This window comes from Lathyrus oleraceus, chromosome 5, assembly GCF_024323335.1.
Source record: "Lathyrus oleraceus cultivar Zhongwan6 chromosome 5, CAAS_Psat_ZW6_1.0, whole genome shotgun sequence".
In the NCBI taxonomy this organism is placed as follows: domain Eukaryota; kingdom Viridiplantae; phylum Streptophyta; class Magnoliopsida; order Fabales; family Fabaceae; genus Lathyrus; species Lathyrus oleraceus.
In genome coordinates this window covers 124,619,871-124,643,400 of record NC_066583.1, presented here as the reverse complement: position 1 = coordinate 124,643,400, position 23,530 = coordinate 124,619,871, and the positions used below count along the sequence as shown (strand labels likewise).

Sequence of the window (23,530 nt, the reverse complement as noted above, 5' to 3'; positions counted from 1 at the left end):
ATCATACATAGATTGCCATTAATTGTGCAATCACAAAACACCAGACATTCATACTGAATATTCTGTGTACAAGATGTCATGACATCGGGTCTGACATCCTAGAATAATTCCTGCATAATTCCATAATTCCATTTATAACTTCCAGCAGGTACAAACATATCAGATGCCATGACATTGTGTATGACATCTTAAAACAATCCTACATGATCATGTCTTCCATTTGAACTCCAGCAGGTACACACATATCAGATGCCAGGACCTTGTGTATGACATTCTGAAACAATCCTGCATGATTATGTTCTTGAACTCCAGCAGGTACATATGATATCTTATGTTAAGACATCACACATAACATCTTGTGAACACTCTTTGTTTTACCAAAATTGCTGCCAACACTTAGAACCAACAAACTCCCCCTTTGACAAATTTTGGCTAAAACATATATCTGTCCTTTTTGTTCATAAAAGAAACTATCAGCAGTTAAACAATAGTTTAAACAGCAGCAGAAGCAAATACAATTACTAGTTATAGCTACTAGTAATACACACATGCACAAGGGTACTTCTCCTCCCCCTAAATCTGTGCAACACAAACCGAATTACTAGTTACGGATGCAACTAGTAAGACACACAAATGCACAAGGGTACTTCTTCTCCCCCTAAATCTGTGCATCACAAACATCTCCTTTGATAATAATAGCACCTGTTACCACATCACCTGTAACAATCAAAATGTCATTCTGACATCTGCTTCAACATCACCTGTGCATTGCTTCAACATCACCTGTGCACCACATCAGACATCACCTCTGTGACATCTGTAAACAGAACAGCATTCTGTTTTACAACAAGCACATCTTCTCCAATAATAGTTGTTCATCTGTTCAGCTACATACATCTCCTCACAGCCCCGGCTCCACATAAACACTTCTCCCCCTTTTTAGTCAAAATTGACCAAAGGTGACCAATGAGACAAAATAAATGTCAATTAGCCTAGCAGAGAATGTCACCACATATGTCATAACATATAACATGTTAAAACATAATTGTTCAGGAGATACATACCAACATTATACACAGCTGTGATAGCTGAGATAATGACAAATCCATGGAACTCATTAAGAGCCCAAAATATTACATAAAGGCATCAATAAGGACTGCCACAAATTACACATTTAAAAAAATAAAATAAAACCTTCAGCATCCAAACAACAGGGGGGAACAACTTCCATAACATCAACCATAACAGAACAGTCTTCAAACACAGCACACACATCACAGACTTCACCACATCATACCTCACACAACTCAGAAATATCCTCTGGGATATTAACCACAAACTCCTTTGCTTGCTATAGGTTCTCATGAATACAGATCCCCAACTTCCCTCTTAAACATTCAAATTGATTGGCATCCAAAGCTTTAGTGAAAATGTCAGCTAATTGCTTTTCAGTAGTAACATGCTCCAGCGCTGTGATTTTCTCTCCCACAAGTTCTCTAATGAAGTGATGCCGAATATCAATGTGCTTTGTCCTACTGTGCTGAATAGGATTTTTGGAGATATTTATAGCACTCAGGTTATCACAGTATAATGTCATGACTTCTTGTGTGACATTGTATTCAGACAACATTTGTTTCATCTAGACCAGTTGAGAACAACTACTCCCAGCTGCTATGTATTCAGCTTCAGCAGTGGATAGAGATACACAATTCTGTTTCTTGCTAAACCATGATATCCGATTGTTCCCTAAGAAGAAACATCCTCCTGATGTGCTCTTCCTATCATCAACACTCCCAGCCCAGTCAGCATCACAGTACCCAGTCAGTATAGATCCAGGTCCATGAGTATATAACATCCCATAGTCACTGGTGCCATTGACATATTTGAGTATTCTCTTCACTTGGTTTATGTGACTGACTTTTGGTTCAGCTTGATATCTAGCACAAACACCAATAGCAAATGCAATGTCAGGTCTGCTTGCTGTGAGATATAGCAGACTGCCTATCATGCTTCTGTATAGACTTTGATCTACACTGACACCATTTTCATCTTTGGAGATTTTCACATGTGTAGGAGCAGGTGTCCTTTTATGGCTTGCATTCTCCATGCCAAACTTCTTCACAATGTTCTTGGCATACTTGCTTTGAGATAGAAAGATAGAGTCTTCCATCTGTTTGACTTGTAGCCCAAGAAAGTAGGCCAGTTCTCCAACAAGGCTCATCTCAAACTCAGATTGCATTTGTCTAACAAAATGTTCAACCATCTGATCTGACATCCCACCAAATACAATGTCATCTACATATATTTGTGCCACCATGAGCTTCCCTCCTTCATTCTTCATAAATAGAGTTTTGTCAATACCTCCTTTCCTGTATCCATTGTTAGTGAGAAACACTGTGAGTCTCTCATACCAAGCTCTGGGAGCTTGCTTCAACCCATAGAGGGCTTTCTTCAATATGTACACATGTTGTGGAAGATTTGGATTTGTGAATCCTTTAGGCTGTTCAACATACACTTCTTCATTTAAGTAACCATTCAAGAAGGCACTTTTTACATCCATTTGGAACAGTTTGAATTTCAGAGTACACGCCACTCCAAGCAATAATCTAATGGACTCAAGGCGAGCTACAAGAGCAAAAGTTTCATCAAAGTCTACCCCTTCAACTTGAGTATATCCTTGAGCTACTAATCTTGCTTTGTTCTTAGTAACAACCCCTTGTTCATCAGATTTATTCTTATATACCCACTTTGTACCTATGACATTTACTCCTTCAGGCCTAGGAACCAGTTCCCATACTTCATTCCTCTTGAATTGACCTAATTCCTCCTGTATGGCATTGATCCAGAACTCATCAGTCAAGGCTTCCTTGACATTCCTAGGTTCAATCTTTGACACAAAGCAGCCATGTGAGATCACTTCCCTTGATCTAGTAGTGACTCCTTTAGTTGGATCTCCTATGATAAGATCTTTGGGATGATCCTTTTGAATTCTGATAGAGGGTCCTTTGTTGAGTTTGTCATCTTTAGGTTCAGTTTGAGGAGGTTCACTTTCCTTATTTTTGTCTGAGAAGTCAGCTGGGGAATCATTCAGAGATGTCTCGACATCGTCTGTGACATCAGTCTGTTGGTCATCAACCACAACATTAATGGATTCCATCAATACATTAGTTCTGGAGTTAAAGACCCTGTAAGCTCTGTTGTTTGTAGAGTAACCCAGAAATATTCCCTCATCACTTTTGGGATCCATCTTCCTTCTCTACTTACGATCAGCCAAGATATATCATTTACTACCAAATACATGGAAGTATTTGACTGTAGGTTTTCTTCTTTTCCATACTTCTTATAGGGTTGTGGGAGTCCCTTTCTTTAATGTCACTCTGTTGTGAACATAGCAGGCTGTGTTCATGGCTTCAGTCCAAAAATGGTAGGGCAACTTCTTAGCATGTATCGTAGCTCTGGCTGATTCTTGAAGAGTTCTATTTTTTCTTTCCACCACACCATTTTGCTGATGAGTAATGGGAGATGAGAACTCATGATGAATTCTTTCTGAAGAGCAGAATTCAGCAAATTTGTTGTTCTTAAATTCCTTCCCATGATCACTTCTAATTTTGATGACAGGGTTTTCCTTTTCTCTTTGTAGTTTTAGACAAAGCTCCTTGAAGACTTCAAACACATCAGATTTTTCTCTTATGAAATTGATCTAGGTGTATCTGGAGAAATCATCCACCACCACATATGCATACTTCTTCCCACCAAGACTTTCTACTTGCATGGGTCCCATCAAATCCATATGGAGGAGTTCCAAAACTTTGGTAGTGGTGTCATGTCTGAGCTTCTGGTGTGACATCCTTGTCTGTTTACCAATATGACATTCTCCACAGATTTTTCCTTCATCAATCTTTAAGTTGGGAATTCCTCTAATAACTTCAACACATATGATCCTTTTCATACCTTTAAGATGCATGTGGCCCAATCTTTGATGCCATATCTTCACTTCTTCCTCTTTGGCTAAGGTACACATTGAAGAGTAACCAATTTCTTGAGAGCTCCACATGTAGCAGTTGTCTTTGGACCTAACTCCTTTCATGATTACTTCATTTTCCTTGTTAGTAATCAGACATTTAGTTCTAGTGAAGTTTACGTTTAGACCTTGATCACACAGTTGACTGATGCTTATTAGATTAACAGTTAATCCCTTAACAAGTAGGACATTGTCAAGGTCAGGAACTCCAGGGCAATCCAGCTTACCCATTCCCTTGGTTTCACCCTTTGCTCCATCACCAAAGGTAACATAACTCATGGCATGAGGGTGAAGGTCAGTTAGCAGATTTTTGTTTCCAGTTATATGTCTGGAGCAACCACTGTCAAAATACCAATCTTCTTTGGCTGAAACTCTGAAGGAAGTGTGAGCTATTAGACTTGTAACCTTTGTCCTAGGAACCCATTGCTTTTTGTTGACAGGCCTGTGAGGTTTAGATCTTGATTGATATTGAGTCTGCTCAGGGGTAGGATAACCATATAGCTTATAGCAGAAGGGCTTCAGATGGCCAAATTTTCCACAGTAATGGCATCTCCATTTTTTATGCTTCCCTTTCTGCTGTTTTCCCTTCTGATGTTGAGACATATGATGTGACATCTCAGGTTTGTTTTTAGCATGGCTGTACTTAGGTTTGGATTTTGGTTTACAACCAGTATAACTGCACTCAGCCTTAGATTCATTGAATCCAATGCCAGATTTGTCCCATGTTATTTGACCAGTCTGGAGAATCTTGTCTAAGATGTCAGATCCATTGTTAAGCATTCTTACATACTTGGTCATCTCATCTAGTTTGGAATTTAAGAGTATTGCTTCAGTTTTCAACTTGGAGATGGTTTCCACATATTCTTCCTTTTCATTTTCCAGCTGAGCAATCACTTTCCTCTGAGTTTCAACTTGTCTGCACACTCCTGCACTTTTGTGGCATAACTCTTTGTAGGTAGTGGCCAACTCTTCAAAGGTTACTTCATCATCTCCTGACTCTTCATCAGAACCCCATCTTCCTGTCAATGCAGTCACATGATTTACAGCTTCTTCTGTTTCACTTCCATCAGACCAAGAAGCAGCAAGACTCCTCTTTTGTTTCTTGAGGTAGGTCCCACATTCAGTTTTAATATGACCATACCCATTACACTCATAGCAATGAACTTCTTTGGGCTTTTCTTCAGACCTTGTTCTTCTACCAGAACTATTGGATTTACTGATGTCAGATGCGATGTTCTTGACATTAGATCTCACATCAATCTTTTTCATCAGTATGTTGAACTGTCTTCCCAGCATTGCTACCTCTTTTGCCAGATCTTCCACAATATCTTGACCACCTTCCTCATCTTCCTCTTCAGTGTTTGACATGAAGGCTATGCTCTTGGCTTTCTTTTCAGATCCATCACATATTCCCATCTCAAATGTTTGGAGGGATCCAATTAGCTCATCAACTCTCATATTTGAAATGTCTTGAGATTCTTCTATGGCTGTTACTTTCATAGCAAATCTCTTAGGGAGTGATCTGAGTATTTTCCTTACTAACTTTTCATCTGACATCTTCTCTCCCAAAGCTCTAGAGGCATTGGCAATTTCAAGGATACTCATGTGAAATTCATGAATATTTTCATCTTCTTTCATCCTTAAGTTTTCAAACTTGGTGGTGAGCAGTTGTAGTCTAGACATTTTCACTATAGAGGTGCCTTCATGAGTGGTTTTAAGAATGTCCCAAGCATCTTTAGCCACTTCACAGTTATTTACTAATCTGAAGATGTTCTTGTCTACTCCATTGAAGATGGCATTCAATGCTTTAGAATTTCCAAGGGCTAGATCATCCTCCTCCTTGGACCATTGTTCTTCAGGCTTCTTATCAGCAGTGGCTTCTCCTTCCTTAGTAATTACTGGATGTTCCCAGCCTGTTAACACAGTCTTCCACGCCTTATTATCAAGAGTTTTTAGGAAGGCTACCATTCTAGGTTTCTAGTAGTCATAGTTAGATCCATCCAAAATTGGTGGCCTGTGAATAGATCCTCTATCTCTCTCCATTGTACCAGAAAGTGTTGCCCCTAGATCTCACCCAGAACCAGAGCAGGATGCCCGCTCTGATACCAATTGAAATTCTGGTATCAGATATGAGATGTCGAAGGTAATGTCACGACACTAATATCTGAGTAATGCAAACAGAATAAAGATAGAGAATAGTAATGCAAGAGACATAAGCAATTGTTAACCCAGTTCGGTCCAACTCACCTACATTTGGGGGCTACCAAGCCAGGAAGGAAATTCACTAAAATAGAATCAGTTCAAAGACTCTCCGTACACTTCAACAAGTTACAATCTTTCTCACCTAATCTCTACCTGTGCAATTTCTACCTAAGCACTCTTAGATATGAGAACCCACTCACTTCCCTACAATCATACATGTGATTTTAAACAACAATCCCTTGAGAAAAGAAAACACTTTTCAATAACACACTCTTGATTTTACTTCACAATTTCAATCAAGAAGACACACACTTGATCTTGCTTCACAGCTTTGATCAAGTAGACACACACTCTTGCTTAACAACTTTAGAGTGACAAATTACAACCACAAATCAGACCAATTCAATCATCAAAAGATGACTTGAATGGCTTACAAGTCTTACGACTAAACAAGACACAAACCCTAGCTCTCTCTCTCTCTCTCTTTGTATTTCGCTCAGTATTGGTTGTGTGTTCAATCAGGTTTTCCAAGTCCCTTTTTATAGAAGCTTTCAGCTTGGCTTGGACATCTTGAAAACCCTAAATCTATTTTCCAATTAAATCTTCTCATGACAGCTGGTTAGATCTCTTTGGAAAATAAGTAAATCAGGTTGTAATCCATGATTGAATGCGCCTGCAAATCAAATCTTCAATCATACATAGATTGCCATTAATTGTGCAATCACAAAACACCAGACATTCATACTGAATGTTCTGTGTACAGGATGTCATGACATCGGGTCTGACATCCTAGAACAATTCCTGCATAATTCCATAATTCCATTTATAACTTCCAGCAGGTACAAACATATCAGATGCCATGACATTGTGTATGACATCTTGAAACAATCCTGCATGATCATGTCTTCCATTTGAACTCCAGCAGGTACACACATATCAGATGCCATGACCTTATGTATGACATTCTGAAACAATCCTGCATGATTATGTTCTTGAACTCCAGCAGGTACATAGGATATCTCATGTTAAGACATCACATATAACATCTTGTGAACACTCTTTGTTTTACCAAAATTGCTGCCAACATTTAGAACCAACAAAAATCATGTCCACACTTTTTATTTTGGTGAAGGTTGGTGGTGGACCAGTCCGGTGAGGTCCACCGGAGAAGAAGACTGGAGCAAGGGCTCCGGCGGTGCGTTGGCACTCTCCCAACCTTCTGATTCATTTGAAATATTTTAATCTTGACCCCTCCTTGTGATCACCATCCCTATGACGCGTTGACTGAGGTGTATGGTGTGAAGCGCGCGATTGACCATCAGATCTGCCACCTCAATTAATGAGGGAGATCTGATGGCCTTTATTTTTTTGTATTTTCTGAGTTTTCATTTAATCCACTTATTTTATTTAATTCATAAAAATTTCATTTTTAATCCAAAAAATATGGGACTTTCACCAAAAATCTTCAACTATTTTTCTCTTTCATATTTTGAATTAAAATTATTTTTTGGATTAATTTTGGTATTTTTCATAAATTAAATGTTTTTGTGCATATTTTTAATTGTTTTAAAATGCTTCTGACTTTCTAAAAATTGTGAAATTTTTTGTCTAAGGTCCTTTGACCTTGTTTGACCTAGGATAAATTCATTGGTCATTTATTTGGTGTTTTGAAGGGATTTGAGGTTTTGTCCAAATTAAAATGCATTTTAATTCACTTTTAAATTCATTTTTAATTGATTAAATGTTTAAAAATTATGTTGAGCCATTTTTATGGTCTTGTGATGTTTGACTTTCTATTTAGGACTTGGTCATGGTTGATTTGACTTTTGTTTGATCAAAACCATTGGATATAGGGGATTGATGAAATGTACATTTTAACTCCCAAAATAAATGGATGGTATTGTTCAGATGAAATTACTCTCATGATCAATTTGTGTTTCTATTTCCCCCCTCCCTATTCATCTTCTTCCCTATTCTTCCCCATTCCCTCACTTGACAAATGAAATCTCTAATGTCTAAATGCTAATTGATTCATCAATGACCTTGTGTTAGATGAATCAATATAAGTCTGATTGAGATAGGTCCCTCCCATTTTCTTTTAGTGTGTGGTATGTTTTAGGAGTTTGGTTCTTTGTACCAAGTCTCTAACATGCATTAACACCTATATTTTTATTGCCCTGCCTCAGATAGTTGTGACTTCTACATAAGTCCAATTACGATTGCTTAACATAGAGCTGGATTTGATCAAGAAGGCATATCAATCTAGTAAGTGAGATTGTAAGTCTCCCATTCTTCATAGAATTGTGTGGAAACTTGACCTTTTTTCCTTTCATGAGAGCTAGTGGCATACCTGTTGAATTATCCAAGTTGGACCCCTTCTCATGGAAGATGTCTTGGTTTAAGGACTCATACTTGTGAATAAATGGTTGAGTGTTCTCCAAAGAATGACTTAATAAATTAAAACTCAACACTAACATTTGACTAACCATTGACTAACTCTTATTCATTATGCTTTTACTTTCAAGTCATTTACTTTATGCAATTTAAATTTCAGTCATTTATCATTCATTGCCATTTACATTTCATACAACTTGTTTATGTTTAAGTCCTTTTTTTACTTTGCTCACTTGAGCCATACCTTGTGATTGTATATATTTGTTTGTGTGTTTTGATTTTGTTTGTGGTCTTAGGGCCCTAAAACACCTAATAACAACAAAACCCCTAAAAAACATTTGGTGGACTGTTGGAACTTGATTTGAGGTTTGGACTTAGAATTAGGCAACATTCCCTATGCTAAAGGACTTGGCCAATGCCAACGTCTGAGACCGAGCTATCTTTGACAATGACTTTCATATGATACAAGACCTTGGATCTCTTTGATTCATCTGTTAATTTGTATTTGTGCGTAATTATTATTTTGGGTTATTGTCTATGTCTAATGTTTTATTCTGAGTTGATCAAGGAATATTTCATCTGATACATTGGAAGACACTAAAGACTGCTAGCTATTGGAATGCTTGATTGGATATGGCTATCTTTATTTGATGCATGGATCTTTGTGATGTCTGGATATTTCTCATTACTATTGCTTTTGCTTGATCAAAGTCCAAAAGAAAATGGGTTTCTATATGACATTCTTGTCTGTTGGATTGCATTCCATTTTCCAAATCTTTTCAACTCTTAACTTTTAAGTTTTTGCTTAGGATAGTCTCTTCATCTCCTCCCACTTCTTAAATTTCAAAAATTCTCCCTCTTTTCAAAAACTTCATTTGCTTGTGCTTTCCAACTTAAACATGTTTTAAGGATTAGAAACTTTGGCCTTATGCCATTGAATTTTTAAACTTTTTCTTAAATTAAATTTGTAAATAAACTTAACCATATTGACTTAAATTTCAAAAGACAAAAAGAACTAACAACCTCATTCAAATGTTTGGCCTTTTTGTGCCCTTTTCTTGTTAAACTTTTTGTTAAAATTAATTCACCAACTTGTTTAAATTTTTTACCCAGAACTACAGGATTTTGATCCCTCATTTTTATGTTGGTACGTAGGCATAAGACCGAAGGTCTTGTCAAACACAAAAATATAATCAATGAATTCTTTTCTCATCCCCACACTCTATATTTTATCAAACATCATTTACACCAAAAACATATGCACACAAAAAAGGGCTCCCTAGGAGTACCTATGACACTTTGGATGCTAACACCTTCCCTTTGTGTAACCAACCCCCTTACCTGTAATCTCTGGCATATTATTAGTTTTGATTTGAAAACTTCTTATCTTTGGGTTTTGTTCGTACTTTTCCCTTTTAATTTGGAAATAATAAAAGTACGGTGGTGACTCTGGTTTTATTGACGTCAAGTTTATCCATAGCTTGATAGTCATGAATTTACCGCTACAGCCACGTTTTATTTCATGTGGTACACTACAAATCAACTGGTCGCATTTTTTAAATGCAAAAGGAAAAAAACAAAACAACCAATCACACGCTGGCAACACTCCGTCTTCAACCTCAGGTCAAAATGAAACACGATCCAAAGCCCTAATCCCATGCAAACTCAAACAACATCTTCTCATGCACATAACTTCGTCCATAGTTCACAAAAATGAATGAAATCAAAAGCAAAGATACAAATCTCATGGAGTAGAATAACATCATGTCAAGCAAACCTCAAAAATATGGATTAATCATGGAGAAAAATAACACGAAAGTCAAGCAAAACAAACAGTTTCAAAAAGTTTCAGCAACTCAATCATCTAATATTCAAACAATCAATCAAAACCAACATGTTAAACCAACTATATGTAGCATAATCAAGATGTTCATGACATGTGTAGATGAAAAATGGAGGAGATGAAGTGGGAAGAAATTTACCTAGTGGAGAAGATCTACTACCTCTTGAGCTTGTTTGATCTTCATAAATCCTTCCAACAAAGCTTGGTAATCTTCTAATGGAAGTGATGAAGTAGAACAAATGGTGAGATAAAGCTTCCAAATGAGAAAATGTTTACAAGCTTCAAAAAGTGCAGATTCAGGTTCTCTCTCTTCAATGGCCTCCTGCTCAAAATTAGGCCATGTACCTATTATATATGGTGTCTGTGATGAGGTGTGATGTTTCCCAATGTGAAAGAACCGTTGGAGAGCATGATTAGAAGTTTGTGCAAAAATTGAGAAGTGGCGTGCAAGGCTGCATTTTGGAATGTTTTATGGTTATGCTTGCTGCATTTGGAATGGGAAAAGGGGTGGAAAACATCAGCATGGGATTGGCACGTGAGGGAGGACAAACCCAACATGTTTGCTTGCTTGAAGCGTTTCTTCTTTACCAAATGCATACGAGCAAGAATGTGCATGGAGAAGGTTTGTTTGGGCCATTTAGGGAAAGGAAAAGAAGGTGTTACGCGTGATGGAGTGAACCCTGCTGAGATACTTGGGGAAAAGTGTGCAAGACTTAGTTAATTGCATGATTCAACTTGAGCACAAACATGGCTATGCAGTTAACTTGACACAAATGTAACTTGGTATTTGCTCAACCAAAATTCACAAGCTTGGTACCAATGGAAAGAGGGAGGACCAAGGAACATTTCTTATGTTGAAAGCAACTTGAAATTAAGCCTCTAACATTCCTTAAAAATGTTACAAACATGCTTGGAAATCCTGACTTGAAACACTTAGAAATTTTCTAAGTGTTGGATAATTGATGAATTTGAAATGCCAAACTTCCAATGAGCATATCTTGAGACATGATGCTCCAAATGCTTCAAACTTGGTATCTCCTTAAAACTTGGAAAAAGGAGAAGAAATTTCATGTTAAGGCCAATTTGATTTGGAGTCTTGATCATATAGAACATTGGCCATGAAGGTAGCTGCTTATTAACACCAAACTTGCCAAAAATAGAAAGTTTCTAAAACCTTAATTTTCAATTTAGGTAAGTTTTTATAATTCTTGATTTTTGATTAATCTCTTGACTTTTCTTGAACAAATTTCAACCATAGACCATATTTGACATGTGGAATATAATTTTGACCAAAAAAATCAAGAGTTGACTTTTCCAGCCGCTCAATTGACTTTTTCCCCAATTGAATCAAACCATTGATCATCTGAGCAATTGAACTTATTCTGAATAGAATTTATGGCTAATATTCTAAATGTAGAAACTTAGGGACACATAGAATATCATGGAATCAAGTCTTTTTCTAAAAATAGAAATAAACTGATTTTATTACAAACCCTAATTTCAGCCCAAAAAGACAAGAGATGAGTGCACTACTTCACAACCCTCATTCCTCTGAGGAAAGTGGAGAAAATTTTGAACAAAATGTATTGTATAATTATATGATGAAGATGATTTAAAAATTTGGTCCATGGATATGCCATACATTGAGGTAATCAACATTCCTAGCTCAAGTACCAAAAGACTATGAGGGTGTGATCAACTTCCATTCTCAATCAATTGATGAAAGAATGGACCATGTGAGATATCTTAGGCCATAAGAAAACCCTTTTAGCTTTAGGGGTCATGAAGTTAAGGATATCCCATACTCCTTGCACTGATTGTCACTTCTCTTTCTTCTAAAGCTTGAAGAAGGTCATAGGAGAGGTGCCTTGATCCCATAACCACAGAGACAATGATACACATGAATGTATATGATGACAAAACATAAGCCAATTATTAGTGTTAAAATAAGAAGGTAAATTTTGGGGTACAACAGCTGCCCCTATTCAAGCTTCTTGCACCCGAGAGGTTGAAAAAGCGAGAACTTTCAACCGTCCAAGGTGGGAGAGGATTGAATACCAAAAGAACCCAAAAATATGCACTATGGAGAAGAGGGAAAGAGGTTAGTATGCATGTTTTGATGTTTTACGGGGTATTCGAGCAAAATATCCCATCTCAAAGACTACCAATCTATACGGGCACGTCTGTGAACAAAACATGTTACGCCAAGAAAGAACTGGATCTAACAATCACAAAGACTACCAATCTAACCGGGCACGTCTGTGAACAAAACAATGTTGCTCCAGGAAAGAACTGGATCACCAACAAAGGTACCAGGATAAAATTGGATTTAACAATCACAAAGACTACTAATCTAATCGGGCACGTCTATGAACAAAATAATGTTGCGCTAGGAAAGCACTGGATCACCAACAAAGGTACCAGGATAGAACTAGATTTAACAATCACGAAGATTACCAATCTAATCGGGCACGTATGTGAACAAAACAATGTTGCTCCAAGAAAGAATTGGATCACCAACAAAGGTACTGGGATAGAACTGGATTTGACAATCACAAAGACTATCAATCTAATTGGGAACATATATGAATAAAACAATGTTGCACTAGGAAAGAACTGGATCACCAACAAAGGTATCGGGATAGAACTGGATTTAACAATCACAAAGACTACCAATCTAATCGGGCACCTCTGTGAACAAAACAATGTTGCGCCAGGAAAGAACTAGATCACCAACAAAGGTACCAGGATAGAACTGGATTTGAAAAAATGGTACCAAGGAAAACCAAAGGCTCCATGGATACTCGTAGGTAAAAACAAATGAATCTCGTGAGGATAAAAAGGATACGGAGATATACCAAAGGACTGATAACTTCACTGGGGAAGCAAGGAAACACCATTAGCTTATGCTTTGATGCATGTTTGAATTTTTCTATGGCGTAATGCTCCATGTAAGACGGAAATGCTATGCAATTTTATGTATGCGGTATAATGATGCATGATTTTGCAGGGGAATACTGAAATATAAGGAACTGCTGAAGAAAAGTCCATGAAATATCTGAAACTTTGTGGGGAGTAACAAATAGAGTGACCGATAACCACAGGCCACAATCTCCGGAGGAATTTTCAAAAAAATAAGTTGCAAACTCTGCTGAAGAAACTCAAATTTTAATGCAAACTCTGGGCGGGGATGCCAATGAAGATTGGACATTGCTGAGTTAGATTACCAATGGATTCTCACTGGGAATGTGGTGAACTTTGCATAAGAAACTCAAAAATCCACCTCTCCTGCTGGAGATGTGAGAAACTCTTGAATAATAATTCTCAACAATGCAACTCTACTAAGGAATAAGAAAAATCTCAACCAAGGCTCGACTGGGAAAGAGACATTTCTCACAACTATGGATGAAACTCTGTTCTGGTAATAAACATCATCCGATAAGCACCACTGCTGGGGAATAAGAAAATTCTCAACCAAGGCTCAGCTCTTAGAAAACTTGCTGGGGGAACAAAGCAATATTAAAAGTCATCCCAATGATTCTTGCTTTCGTGCTGGCACATCGTACATCTGCGAGTGAACATCACTCCTGCAACACAAAACACACCCAAAATGCTTCAGGTGTAGCATGACCAATTTGTCTACCAACCCGACCACACACAGAATCACAAGCATATTCAAATGTCTTTTTATCATGTCACGTAAAGCCCAAAATTTTCAAATGCAAGGATTACCAAAAATTCGGATGTTTTTGCAAACAAAACAGATAAAAGAAAAAAATAGAGAACAAACTTTTGAATGAAAAGAAACTTTTATTGATTGGAATTTTCCTGTAAATAGGCATTTACATCAGGAGGAAATTCCTAGGAAGAGGTGATTGCAAAAAAGCAAAAATAAAAGATTATTACAAGATTGACAATGTGAAAACGAATTTCCATCAGGTTCTGATTCGACTATAACTCATATGACCTTGACGTTCTCATCCCTTTGCTTTCCAAAGAAAATGATTGAACTGATTCCTACCCTTAGGGGTTTCTAACTGTAGTAGTACGATGAAATCTTAGCCCAATGCAAGACATAGTCGTTCACGTTAAACCCCTAACTTTTGCCTGGATTGTCCTTTCAGATTTTCAATCCACCGAGATACCCTTTTTTGCCTAAGCTGCCCTTTCAGGTTTTCAACTTAGCGGGTGTACTTATTTTTTATTTTCTTATCCCTAATTTTCGCTTGAACCTTTTATATATATATATATATATATATATATATATATATATATATATATATATATATATATATATATATATGTATATATATATATACATATATATATATATATATATATATATATATATATATATATATATATATATATATATATATATATATTGGTTTGTCGAGATGCCCATTTTTTTTCCTAAGACGTCGACTTAACGGGTCCTTTTATGCGAAGTATTTTTTGACTACATCTGCATTCACAGGGAGTGGGAAGTCTTCACCGTCCATGGTGGTGAGCATCATGGCTCCGCCTGAGAAAATTTTCCTTATAATGTACGACCCTTCATAATTCGGAGTCCACTTGCCCCTGGGATCAGACTGAGGAAGAATAATTCTTTTTAAGACAAGGTCACCAACTTTGTAATTCTGAGGACGAACTCTTCGATCGAACGCCTTCTTCATCCACTTTTGATATAACTGGCCATGGCAGATAACATCCATTCTTTTCTCTTCGATGAGGTTCAACTGATAAAATCTATTCAGTATCCACTCGGCCTCATCGAGTTTCACATCTGTCATCAACCTTAAGGAAGGGAATTTAACCTTGACAGGCAAAACTGCCTCCATGCCATATACCAACGAAAATGGGGTTGCCCCGATTGAGGTACGTACTGAAGTATGGTAACCATGTAAGGCGAAAGGAAGCATTTCGTGCCAGTCCTTGTAGGTAACAACCATCTTTTGTACTATCTTCTTTATGTTCTTATTGGATGCCTCCACTGGCCCATTCATCTTCGGGCGGTAGGGAGAGGAATTGTGATGTTGAATCTTGAAACTCTTGCACAACTCTGTTATCATCTTGTTGTTGAGATTGGACCCATTTTCTGTTATTATCTTCTCAGGGATTCCATAACGAAAAATGATATTCTGCTTGATAAAACGAGCAACCACCTGATTAGTCATGTTGGCGTAGGAAGTAGCTTCCACCCACTTGGTGAAGTAATCAATAGCCACTAAGATGAAATAGTATCCGTTTGAAGTAGTGGGCTCAATGCGCCCGATTATATTGATACCCCACATTGTGAAGGGCCACGAAGAAGTCAAAACATTCAAAGGCATGTGAGGAACATACACTTTATCAGCATAAATTTGGCACTTGTGACATGATCTGGCATGAATGTGGCAGTTGGTTTCCATGGTCATCCAATAATAACCTACTCTCAGAATATTTTTCGCCATGGCATGACCACTGGAGTGTATTCCAAATGAACCCTCGTGAATCTCCTTAATAATTTTGTCTGCTTCGTGTCTATCCACACATCTAAGCAGGACAGAATCATGATTACTCTTATACAACACATCACCACTTAAGAAAAACCTGGAAGACATCTTCCTTAGTGTTTTCTTATTAGGGATAGATGCATCCTTCGGGTATTCCTATTTCTCAAGGTATCTTTTGATATCATGAAACCAAGGCTTATCATCTTGTGCTTCATTATTAATGTAGCAAAAAGATGGCTCATCCAACCTCATAATGCTGACTGAGGGGGCCTTATTCGCCCATTTGACTTTGGACATGGATGCCAGAGTGGCCAGTGCATCGGCTAAATGACTCTCTTCTCTTGGAATATGATCAAACGTGATCTCCTCAACATATGGAATCAACTTCAACACGTCCTCTCGGTATGGAATCAAATTTGGGTGGCGAGACTCCCAATCTCCATTGATTTGGCTGATGACCAGAGCAGAATCCCTATATACTTCAAGATACTTGATTCTCAAATCAATAGCAGCTTCAATACCATAGATGCAAGCTTCATATTCAGCCATGTTATTTGTGCAGTCGAAAGAGATTCTAGCAGTGAAAGGAATATGAAAACCTGTGGGAGAAGTAATGACAACTCCTACACCGTTTCCCAAAGAATTTGAAGCACCATCGAACACGAGCGTCCATCGCGATCCTGGTTCTGGGCCTTCATCTGGATCCGGTCGGTTGTAATATTCTTTGAGAAACATCACATCTTCATCAGGGAACTCAAACTTCATTGGCTGGTAATCTTCCACAGGCTGATGAGCTAAATAGTCAGCAATTATACTACTCTTGATGGCTTTTTGAGTTGTATACTGGATAGCACATTCTATTAAAATCATTTGCCAACGGGAAACCCTTCCCGTGATAGCAGGCTTCTCAAAAATATACTTGATCGGGTCCATCTTCGAGATCAACAAAGTAGTGTGGGTCAACATATATTGTCTCATCCGACGAGCAACCCACGCTAGAGTGCAACAAGTTTTCTCAAGCAGTGAATATTTGATTTCACAATTGGTAAACTTCTTGCTCAGGTAGTATATCACGTGCTCTTTTCGGCCCGACTCGTCAAGTTGGCCTAATACACACCCCATTGACTCGTCGAGGACAGTGAGATACATGATCAAAGGTCTTCCCTCTACCGGAGGCAGGAGAACCGGGGGTTCCTGCAAGTACTATTTCATTGTTTCGAACACTCTTTGACAATTGTCGTTCCACATCACTGTCTGATATTTTCTCAATAGTTTAAACATCGGTTCACATGTGGCTATTAAATTGGAGATGAATCTAGCAATATAATTTAACCTCCCTAAGAAACCACACACTTCTCTTTCAGTTCTTGGTTCAGGCATCTCTTGAATTGCCTTTATCTTTGCAGGATCAACCTCAATTCCCCTTTCACTAATCAGAAAGCTAAGTAATTTACCGGATCTCACGTCAAAAGTACATTTCTTGGAATTCAGCCTCAATCTGAACTTCCTCAATCTCTCAAACAATTTCTACAAGTTGACTAAATGTTCCTCCTCTGTATGGGATTTTGCAATCATATCATCCACATAGCACTCAATCTTCTTATCGATCATGTCATGGAATAGGGTTACCATTGCACGCTGGTAAGTTGCCCATACGTTCTTCAAACCAAAAGGCATGACTTTGTAACAAAAGGTTAGCTACCCACAGAGGATAAGAAGTAACTGCCAGGAAACCTGCATCAAATTGCTTTTTCACTTCATCTTTGATCTTTTTAGACATGTATGGGCGCGTCCTTCGAAGCTTCTGCTTAACAGGTGGACACTATTCTTTCAAAGGTAGCCTATGTACCACAATATTTGTGTCAAGCCCAGGCATGTCCTGACAAGACCAGGCAAATATGTCAACAAATTCTTGCAATAGATCAATCAAGCTTGCCTTCACACTTTCCTCTAGAGAAGCCCCAACAATGACCTCTTTTACATCTTCCTTAGATCCAAGATTCACAACCTCAACGACTTTTTGATGCAGTTGGATGACCTTTTCTTCTTGCCTTAATAACCTTATCAACTCTTCAGGGAGTTCACAATCTTCATCACCTTCTTCTTCAGCTTGGTAGATCGGATTGTCAAAGTCATAGTGAGCAATAGCATAATCGTTGTCCACGGAAGCCGAGGTGGATGCAAATCTGTGTTAATGATGTTTTTTATGCTTTTTTAGGGAGTGTGTGGTGAAAAGAAAATATTTCCATTTTAAAAGGAAAGATAAAAGTAAAAATAGGAAGACATGGATCAAAAGATTTGAATGCAAAACGTCCTTTATTTTATGATAAAAATTGAAAGTGAAACAAGGTGGCCCTACATGATTCACTACGCCTTGGGCAGAGCGCAAGAATTATTGCATGATAAAAGAAACAAAAGAAAATTACTCTTGATTGAGCGTGACTTGGATGACATGCTCTATAGTCCAGTTGCAGAGTCTTTCACCTGGAACACTTGGTCTAATCCAGTTGTCAATGTCATAATCAATGTCATCATCATCACCGACGGTATTGGCCTGATCGTTACTGATAAATCCGACACTTGTAAACTTTACCAGAGTGAGAACACCTGGAGCTTTGGGAGCTTCAGGGGATAAACCCTGCTGGGAATAACTGAAACCGAGACCCAACTTGTCAAATTTTAGAGGAAGATCTAATAAACGACCCCAACCTTTGGGGTGACCATTCTCAACCACTACTCTAGCATCCTTCAACAAAGACATAGAAACTTCAGGCTTCTTACCCTCAGAAAGAGGAGTCTTGATCATCTGAACTTCTTCAAATGCCTGAAAAGAAGTTTCATGTACTTCCCTCTCAAACTCTATATACCGGAAAGATGTCAAATGACTCACCATGTACTTTTCCTCACCGCAAACAGTAACAATCTTACTACCAATTAGGAACTTCATTTTCTGGCGCAGGGTGGATATTATAGCGCCTTCCCCATGAATCCACAGGCATCCTAGCAAACAACAATATGCAGGCTGTATATCCATGAAGAAGAATGTCGTACCAAAAACTTGTGGTCCAATTTTAACAGGTAGATCCACTTCACCAAAAATAGATCTTCGGGATCCATCAAAAGCCCTGACTATCAAGTCGCTTGGGCGCAATTCAACTCCTGCATAGTCAATCTTCATTAGAGCGGACTTGGGTAGCACATTCAAGGATGATCCGGTGTCCACCAACACATGGGATAATGTGGTTCCTTTGCATTCCATAGAGATGTGCATAACTTTATTATGATTGCGTCCTTCAGGAGGGAGATCAAAGTCCGTAAAACCCAAACCATTGTCAGCTGAAATACTGGCCACAACCCTTTCTAACTGGTTGACAATGATGTTTTGCGGCACAAAAGCGGAACTCAACAATTTTATCAGGGCATTTCTATGAGCTTCGAAACATATCAACAAGGACAAGATTAAAATTTTAGATGGTGTCTGACTCAGATGATCTATCACTTTGTAGTCACTTTTCCTGATTAATCTCAATAACTCTTCAACTTCTTGAGACGAAGAAGTTCCAGGCACTGCATTTTGAGCATTAGATGACACAGATTCTGAGTTATCACCCACCACTTGTTTACCCTTAGCTTTCTCCAAGGCATCAACATTATCTTGAGCGCTTTACGGAGAATATATCCTACCACTCCTTGTAATTCTCCCCGTACCGGCGAAATTCTCAACATTCAAACTTGCGTCTTCACTTGGTTTGTCTTCAGAAAGTCTCCCTTCTCGCTTCATTCCATGATAATAAACATATGACCCATAATGCCAAGGCACAACACTCTCGTTGGAGTAAGGAATAGGACCAGGCAACATGATTTTCAATTGAGTAGGCCTACCAGGCGCTGGAATATTTGCAGGAGTATACAAAATGGAAATCACCGCCACATCTTTCTATTCAACTTTCTCGTCTTTCACCATTCTATCACACTGTAAGAAACCTTCATCAATTAAATTATGAATCCCAGTCTTCAGACTAATGCAACCCTCTGGTTGATTATGGAACTCACAACAATCTGGGGAGCACCCAGGAAAAACACCATTTTTTATCAGATAAATTTTAACACATAGCAACGGAGTAGACAACAGGTTCACATCCATTATCAAATTCAAGTTCTCACCATCTTCCACAACATTGAAAGTAGGTCCGGCGTGAGCTGGCATCGGGTTTTGGGTAACATTAGGTCCATTATCCGGGGTGAACTGAATGTCCTTAGAATCCATTGCACTTTGTACTTAAGAGCCCAAAAATTCTCCACATCATGGCCTATGCCGCCAAAATAAAACTCGCATTGGGCATTAGGATTATAACCTGCAGGGAGCCTTTTAGGAGGAGGTGGCATGCCCCTCAAATTAACAAATTTCAATTGCAATAAATGTTGAAGGACTTGTGTAAGACCCCAATTTTGACCCTAATATCCCTCATGCTATCTCATCATTTGCATTGGCTTTGGGATCACACCTTGGCATCCTCCTTACCCCTCATTCATTGGGATTGCATTGGGAGAGATCACCAAGCATATTTGATTGTATCATACTTTATTTTTCTTTGTTTAATAACCAAAATACTAAAAATATGTCCTTGTATAACTTTGTTTCTTTTGTAGGTAGTGTGTGCATCCGCCTGTGCCCTATCAAGATCACTGATAACATGAAATTATATCATATTTTAGGACTTAATTCAATTAAATTTTATCATTATTTATTTCAGTTCACTTCATTTTATTAGATATTACGCGGTATTTTCTTCCTATTTGTCTCGGGTGGCTTATTTCGAAGCACAAGTAAAAATGGAAGAAAAGGAGGTGCAAAAAGGAGAGAAAATGAACCGAATATCAAAGCCCAGCCCAAAGTACAAGAACACAGGTGTTGTGCCTGTGACGGACGTAACAGAGGCTGTGACGAGCGTCACGCCTTGCACACTCCTGTGACGAACGTCACACATGGTGTGACGAGCGTCACACCAGTCCCCTACATTTTTGGCGCAAGGAACGCTTCAGAGACGTTGAGGGAGAGTTGAAGCCGATATCCGCGCCTAAGTACTTTGCACGTTGAAGACTTTTGGAAGCGGAAGCAGTTACTCAAGGCACCAATATAAATAGCCACTTGCCAAACCTAAAAGGGTTCCACGCTTTTTCCATATTTTTCCTTTTGCCGTTTTCGCGTTTGCCTTTTTCTCTTCCAGCAACTTAAGCATTATTTTTACAGCATTGCTTTTACGAGTTTTACACTATTTCCCTTGCAATTTCTATTTCCTTTTTAGCATTTAGTTAATTCTTTTCGCACAATAGTTTCTACACCGGAAACTATTGTGTACCTTTTTATCGGATCTAACCTTAGGTTAGAATCCAGTTTTTATTTCCTTCGTTTTAATTTGTTGTTTAATTGAAGAATCCAAGAACAAATCCTACCGGCTTGTGGTGGAGTGTTCAAGACTACTATTTAACTTATTCAAGACTACTATTTAACTTATTCAGGTTCTTTAATTATTATTTAATGCTTTGTTTTATTATTTATTTATATTATCTGCCTGGGATGAGTCTGTTTATGCATGATAAGTATTTAAGTTTGTTTAGCATGTCTGGCTAATTCGCTTAGATATCGGTATGTAAAGTAAGCGGAATAAGGAATCAAAATCTAAGTCGGTTTAATTAAATTTAAAATTAAAATCACTCTTTTTACGGTCTCAATTTACAGGGTTAATAACAAAGGTTTTTTTTTACGAAAGTAAAAGACATAAAGAAGTTAAAACCAATAGAGCGAGAGTTTGAGGTTTTAACTGGACAGTGTAAATTAGACATTAATTCTAGATCAGGGCGAGAGCAAGTTTTAGAGTTAATTAAATTCCGATCTTTTCCAAAAAGTATTTTTAAAGATTGAATGTGAGGACGAGAGTTAAGCATTCGAATTTAATTATATAACCTAAGTCAACAGAGCGAGAGTTTGAGATAAGGGTGTTTAAACGGTCAGTGTTTTCTTGAAAAGAGTTTCTATGGACTGTATTGCTTTCAAAAAATGGTTTTTTGACTTAATAATAAGTGACAGCTACATTAACATAAAATCATGGTTTATTCAACAGAGCGAGAGTTTGAGATAAAACTTTTAATCAATAAAGTCAACTGAAAAGATTTATTTTAAAACCAAGAAACCGACAAAGAATTGATTCCCTAATTACGACGAACTACATACCGATATCCGCTTTATTAATATTTAATTTAGATTCTATTTTTAGTTTTAGCTTTTCCCCCAAACAATCGAACATTATCCACCTTAGCTTTACGAAATAACCTTAGATAACGGTATATCGATTCATAAGTCCCTGTGGGATCGATATCTTTTAAAACTACGCGATAGAACTGTGCACTTACAGTTTGTACCCCAAATTCGACTCACGAAGTCGAGCGATCAAGTTTTTGGCGCCGTTGCCGGGGACTTTTATTTAATCGATATCGTAACTCTTCCGTTACGCTGTAGAGACTAAGGTTTCTTTTTCTTCTGTTCTTTCTTTCGTTGATTTGTATGCCACGCACTCGCTCACAAGGCGAACCGCTCTATTTACGAATCAACGATATCGAACTATATCTCCGAGTCCTACGACGAATTCGGGAATATCGTGTTGCAAACAATCTCCCCCTGTAGAACTTCCTGATTTCAAAAACATTTTTCCTTCGATACCCGAGATGGCAGAACCAGCTCGTGCTCTTAGAGATTACGCCGCCCCATCGCAAGATGAACCGCATTCAAGTATTGCTCCACCCGCAATCGAAGCAAACAACTTCGAACTTAAACCTTCGCTGTTGCAGGCTATGCAACAGAACCAATTCTCTGGAAATCCTACCGAGGATCCAAACCTTCATTTATCCGTATTTGTCCAATACGCTGATACTGTTAAAGCTAATGGTGTCACTTCAGAGGCAATTCGACTTCGTCTTTTTCCTTTCTCATTAAGAGATAGCGCTAGAAGATGGCTTCAGTCCCTCCCTTCCAACTCTGTCACCACATGGAACGAGTTGAAGAAAGTTTTTCTTGCCTGATACTTTCCGCCAAGCAAAACAGCTATGTTAAGAGCCCAGATAAACGGATTTAAACAGAAAGACAACGAGTCTCTTTTCGAAGCATGGGAAAGATACAAAGACATGATGAGACTTTGCCCACACCATGGTTTGGAAGACTGGTTAGTAATTCACACATTTTATAATGGTCTCTTGTACAACACAAGGTTAACAATAGACGCCGCTGCAGGTGGTGCACTAATGAACAAACCTTATGCTGATGCTTACCAGCTTATCGAGAGCATGGCCCAAAACCACTATCAGTGGGGAACCGAACGAACAATGGTGGAAAAACCTCAAACGAAAACTGGCATGTACGAGATAAGTAACCTTGATCACGTCAATGCAAAAGTGGATGCTTTGGTCCAGAAAATTGAAAGTTTAAATGTATCACCTCCAGCCGCCGTGGTTGCTATAACTCAGAATTGCGAGGTTTGTGGAATCCAAGGTCACACTCCTACGGATTATCAACTCTTAACA

The 23,530-nt window shown here is 38.1% G+C and overlaps 2 protein-coding genes and 1 pseudogene across 2 annotated transcripts; all 3 read right to left on the bottom strand.

The window, feature by feature from the left end:
• Positions 1-16,111: 16,111 nt before the first annotated feature.
• Positions 16,112-16,825, bottom strand: LOC127079175 (uncharacterized). The gene has a single exon (XM_051019596.1). It carries the CDS (start codon positions 16,823-16,825, stop codon positions 16,112-16,114), a length of 714 nt encoding a protein of 237 aa, XP_050875553.1.
• Positions 16,826-18,377: 1,552 nt separating this feature from the next.
• On the bottom strand, positions 18,378-19,814 carry LOC127079174 (uncharacterized). Its single transcript, XM_051019595.1, has 2 exons — positions 19,640-19,814; positions 18,378-19,522 (listed from the first exon to the last, which is right to left on the bottom strand). Exons 1-2 carry the CDS (start codon positions 19,812-19,814, stop codon positions 18,378-18,380), a joined length of 1,320 nt encoding a protein of 439 aa, XP_050875552.1.
• A 3,249-nt stretch (positions 19,815-23,063) lies between these two features.
• Positions 23,064-23,163, bottom strand: LOC127089220 (uncharacterized; annotated as a pseudogene).
• Between the last annotated feature and the right edge of the window lie 367 nt (positions 23,164-23,530).

What these genes read in the sequence shown, in the direction of transcription:
- LOC127079174 (XM_051019595.1), bottom strand. Translation starts at nt 19,814, where the DNA reads ATGTTGCCTGGTCCTATTCCTTACTCCAACGAGAGTGTTGTGCCTTGG. An exon ending in GGGGAGAATTACAAGGAGTG is followed by an intron (nt 19,523 to 19,639) that starts GTAGGATATATT and finishes CTCAAAATGCAG; the next exon opens with TGCCTGGAACTTCTTCGTCT.
- LOC127079175 (XM_051019596.1), bottom strand. Translation starts at nt 16,825, where the DNA reads ATGATTTTAATAGAATGTGCTATCCAGTATACAACTCAAAAAGCCATC.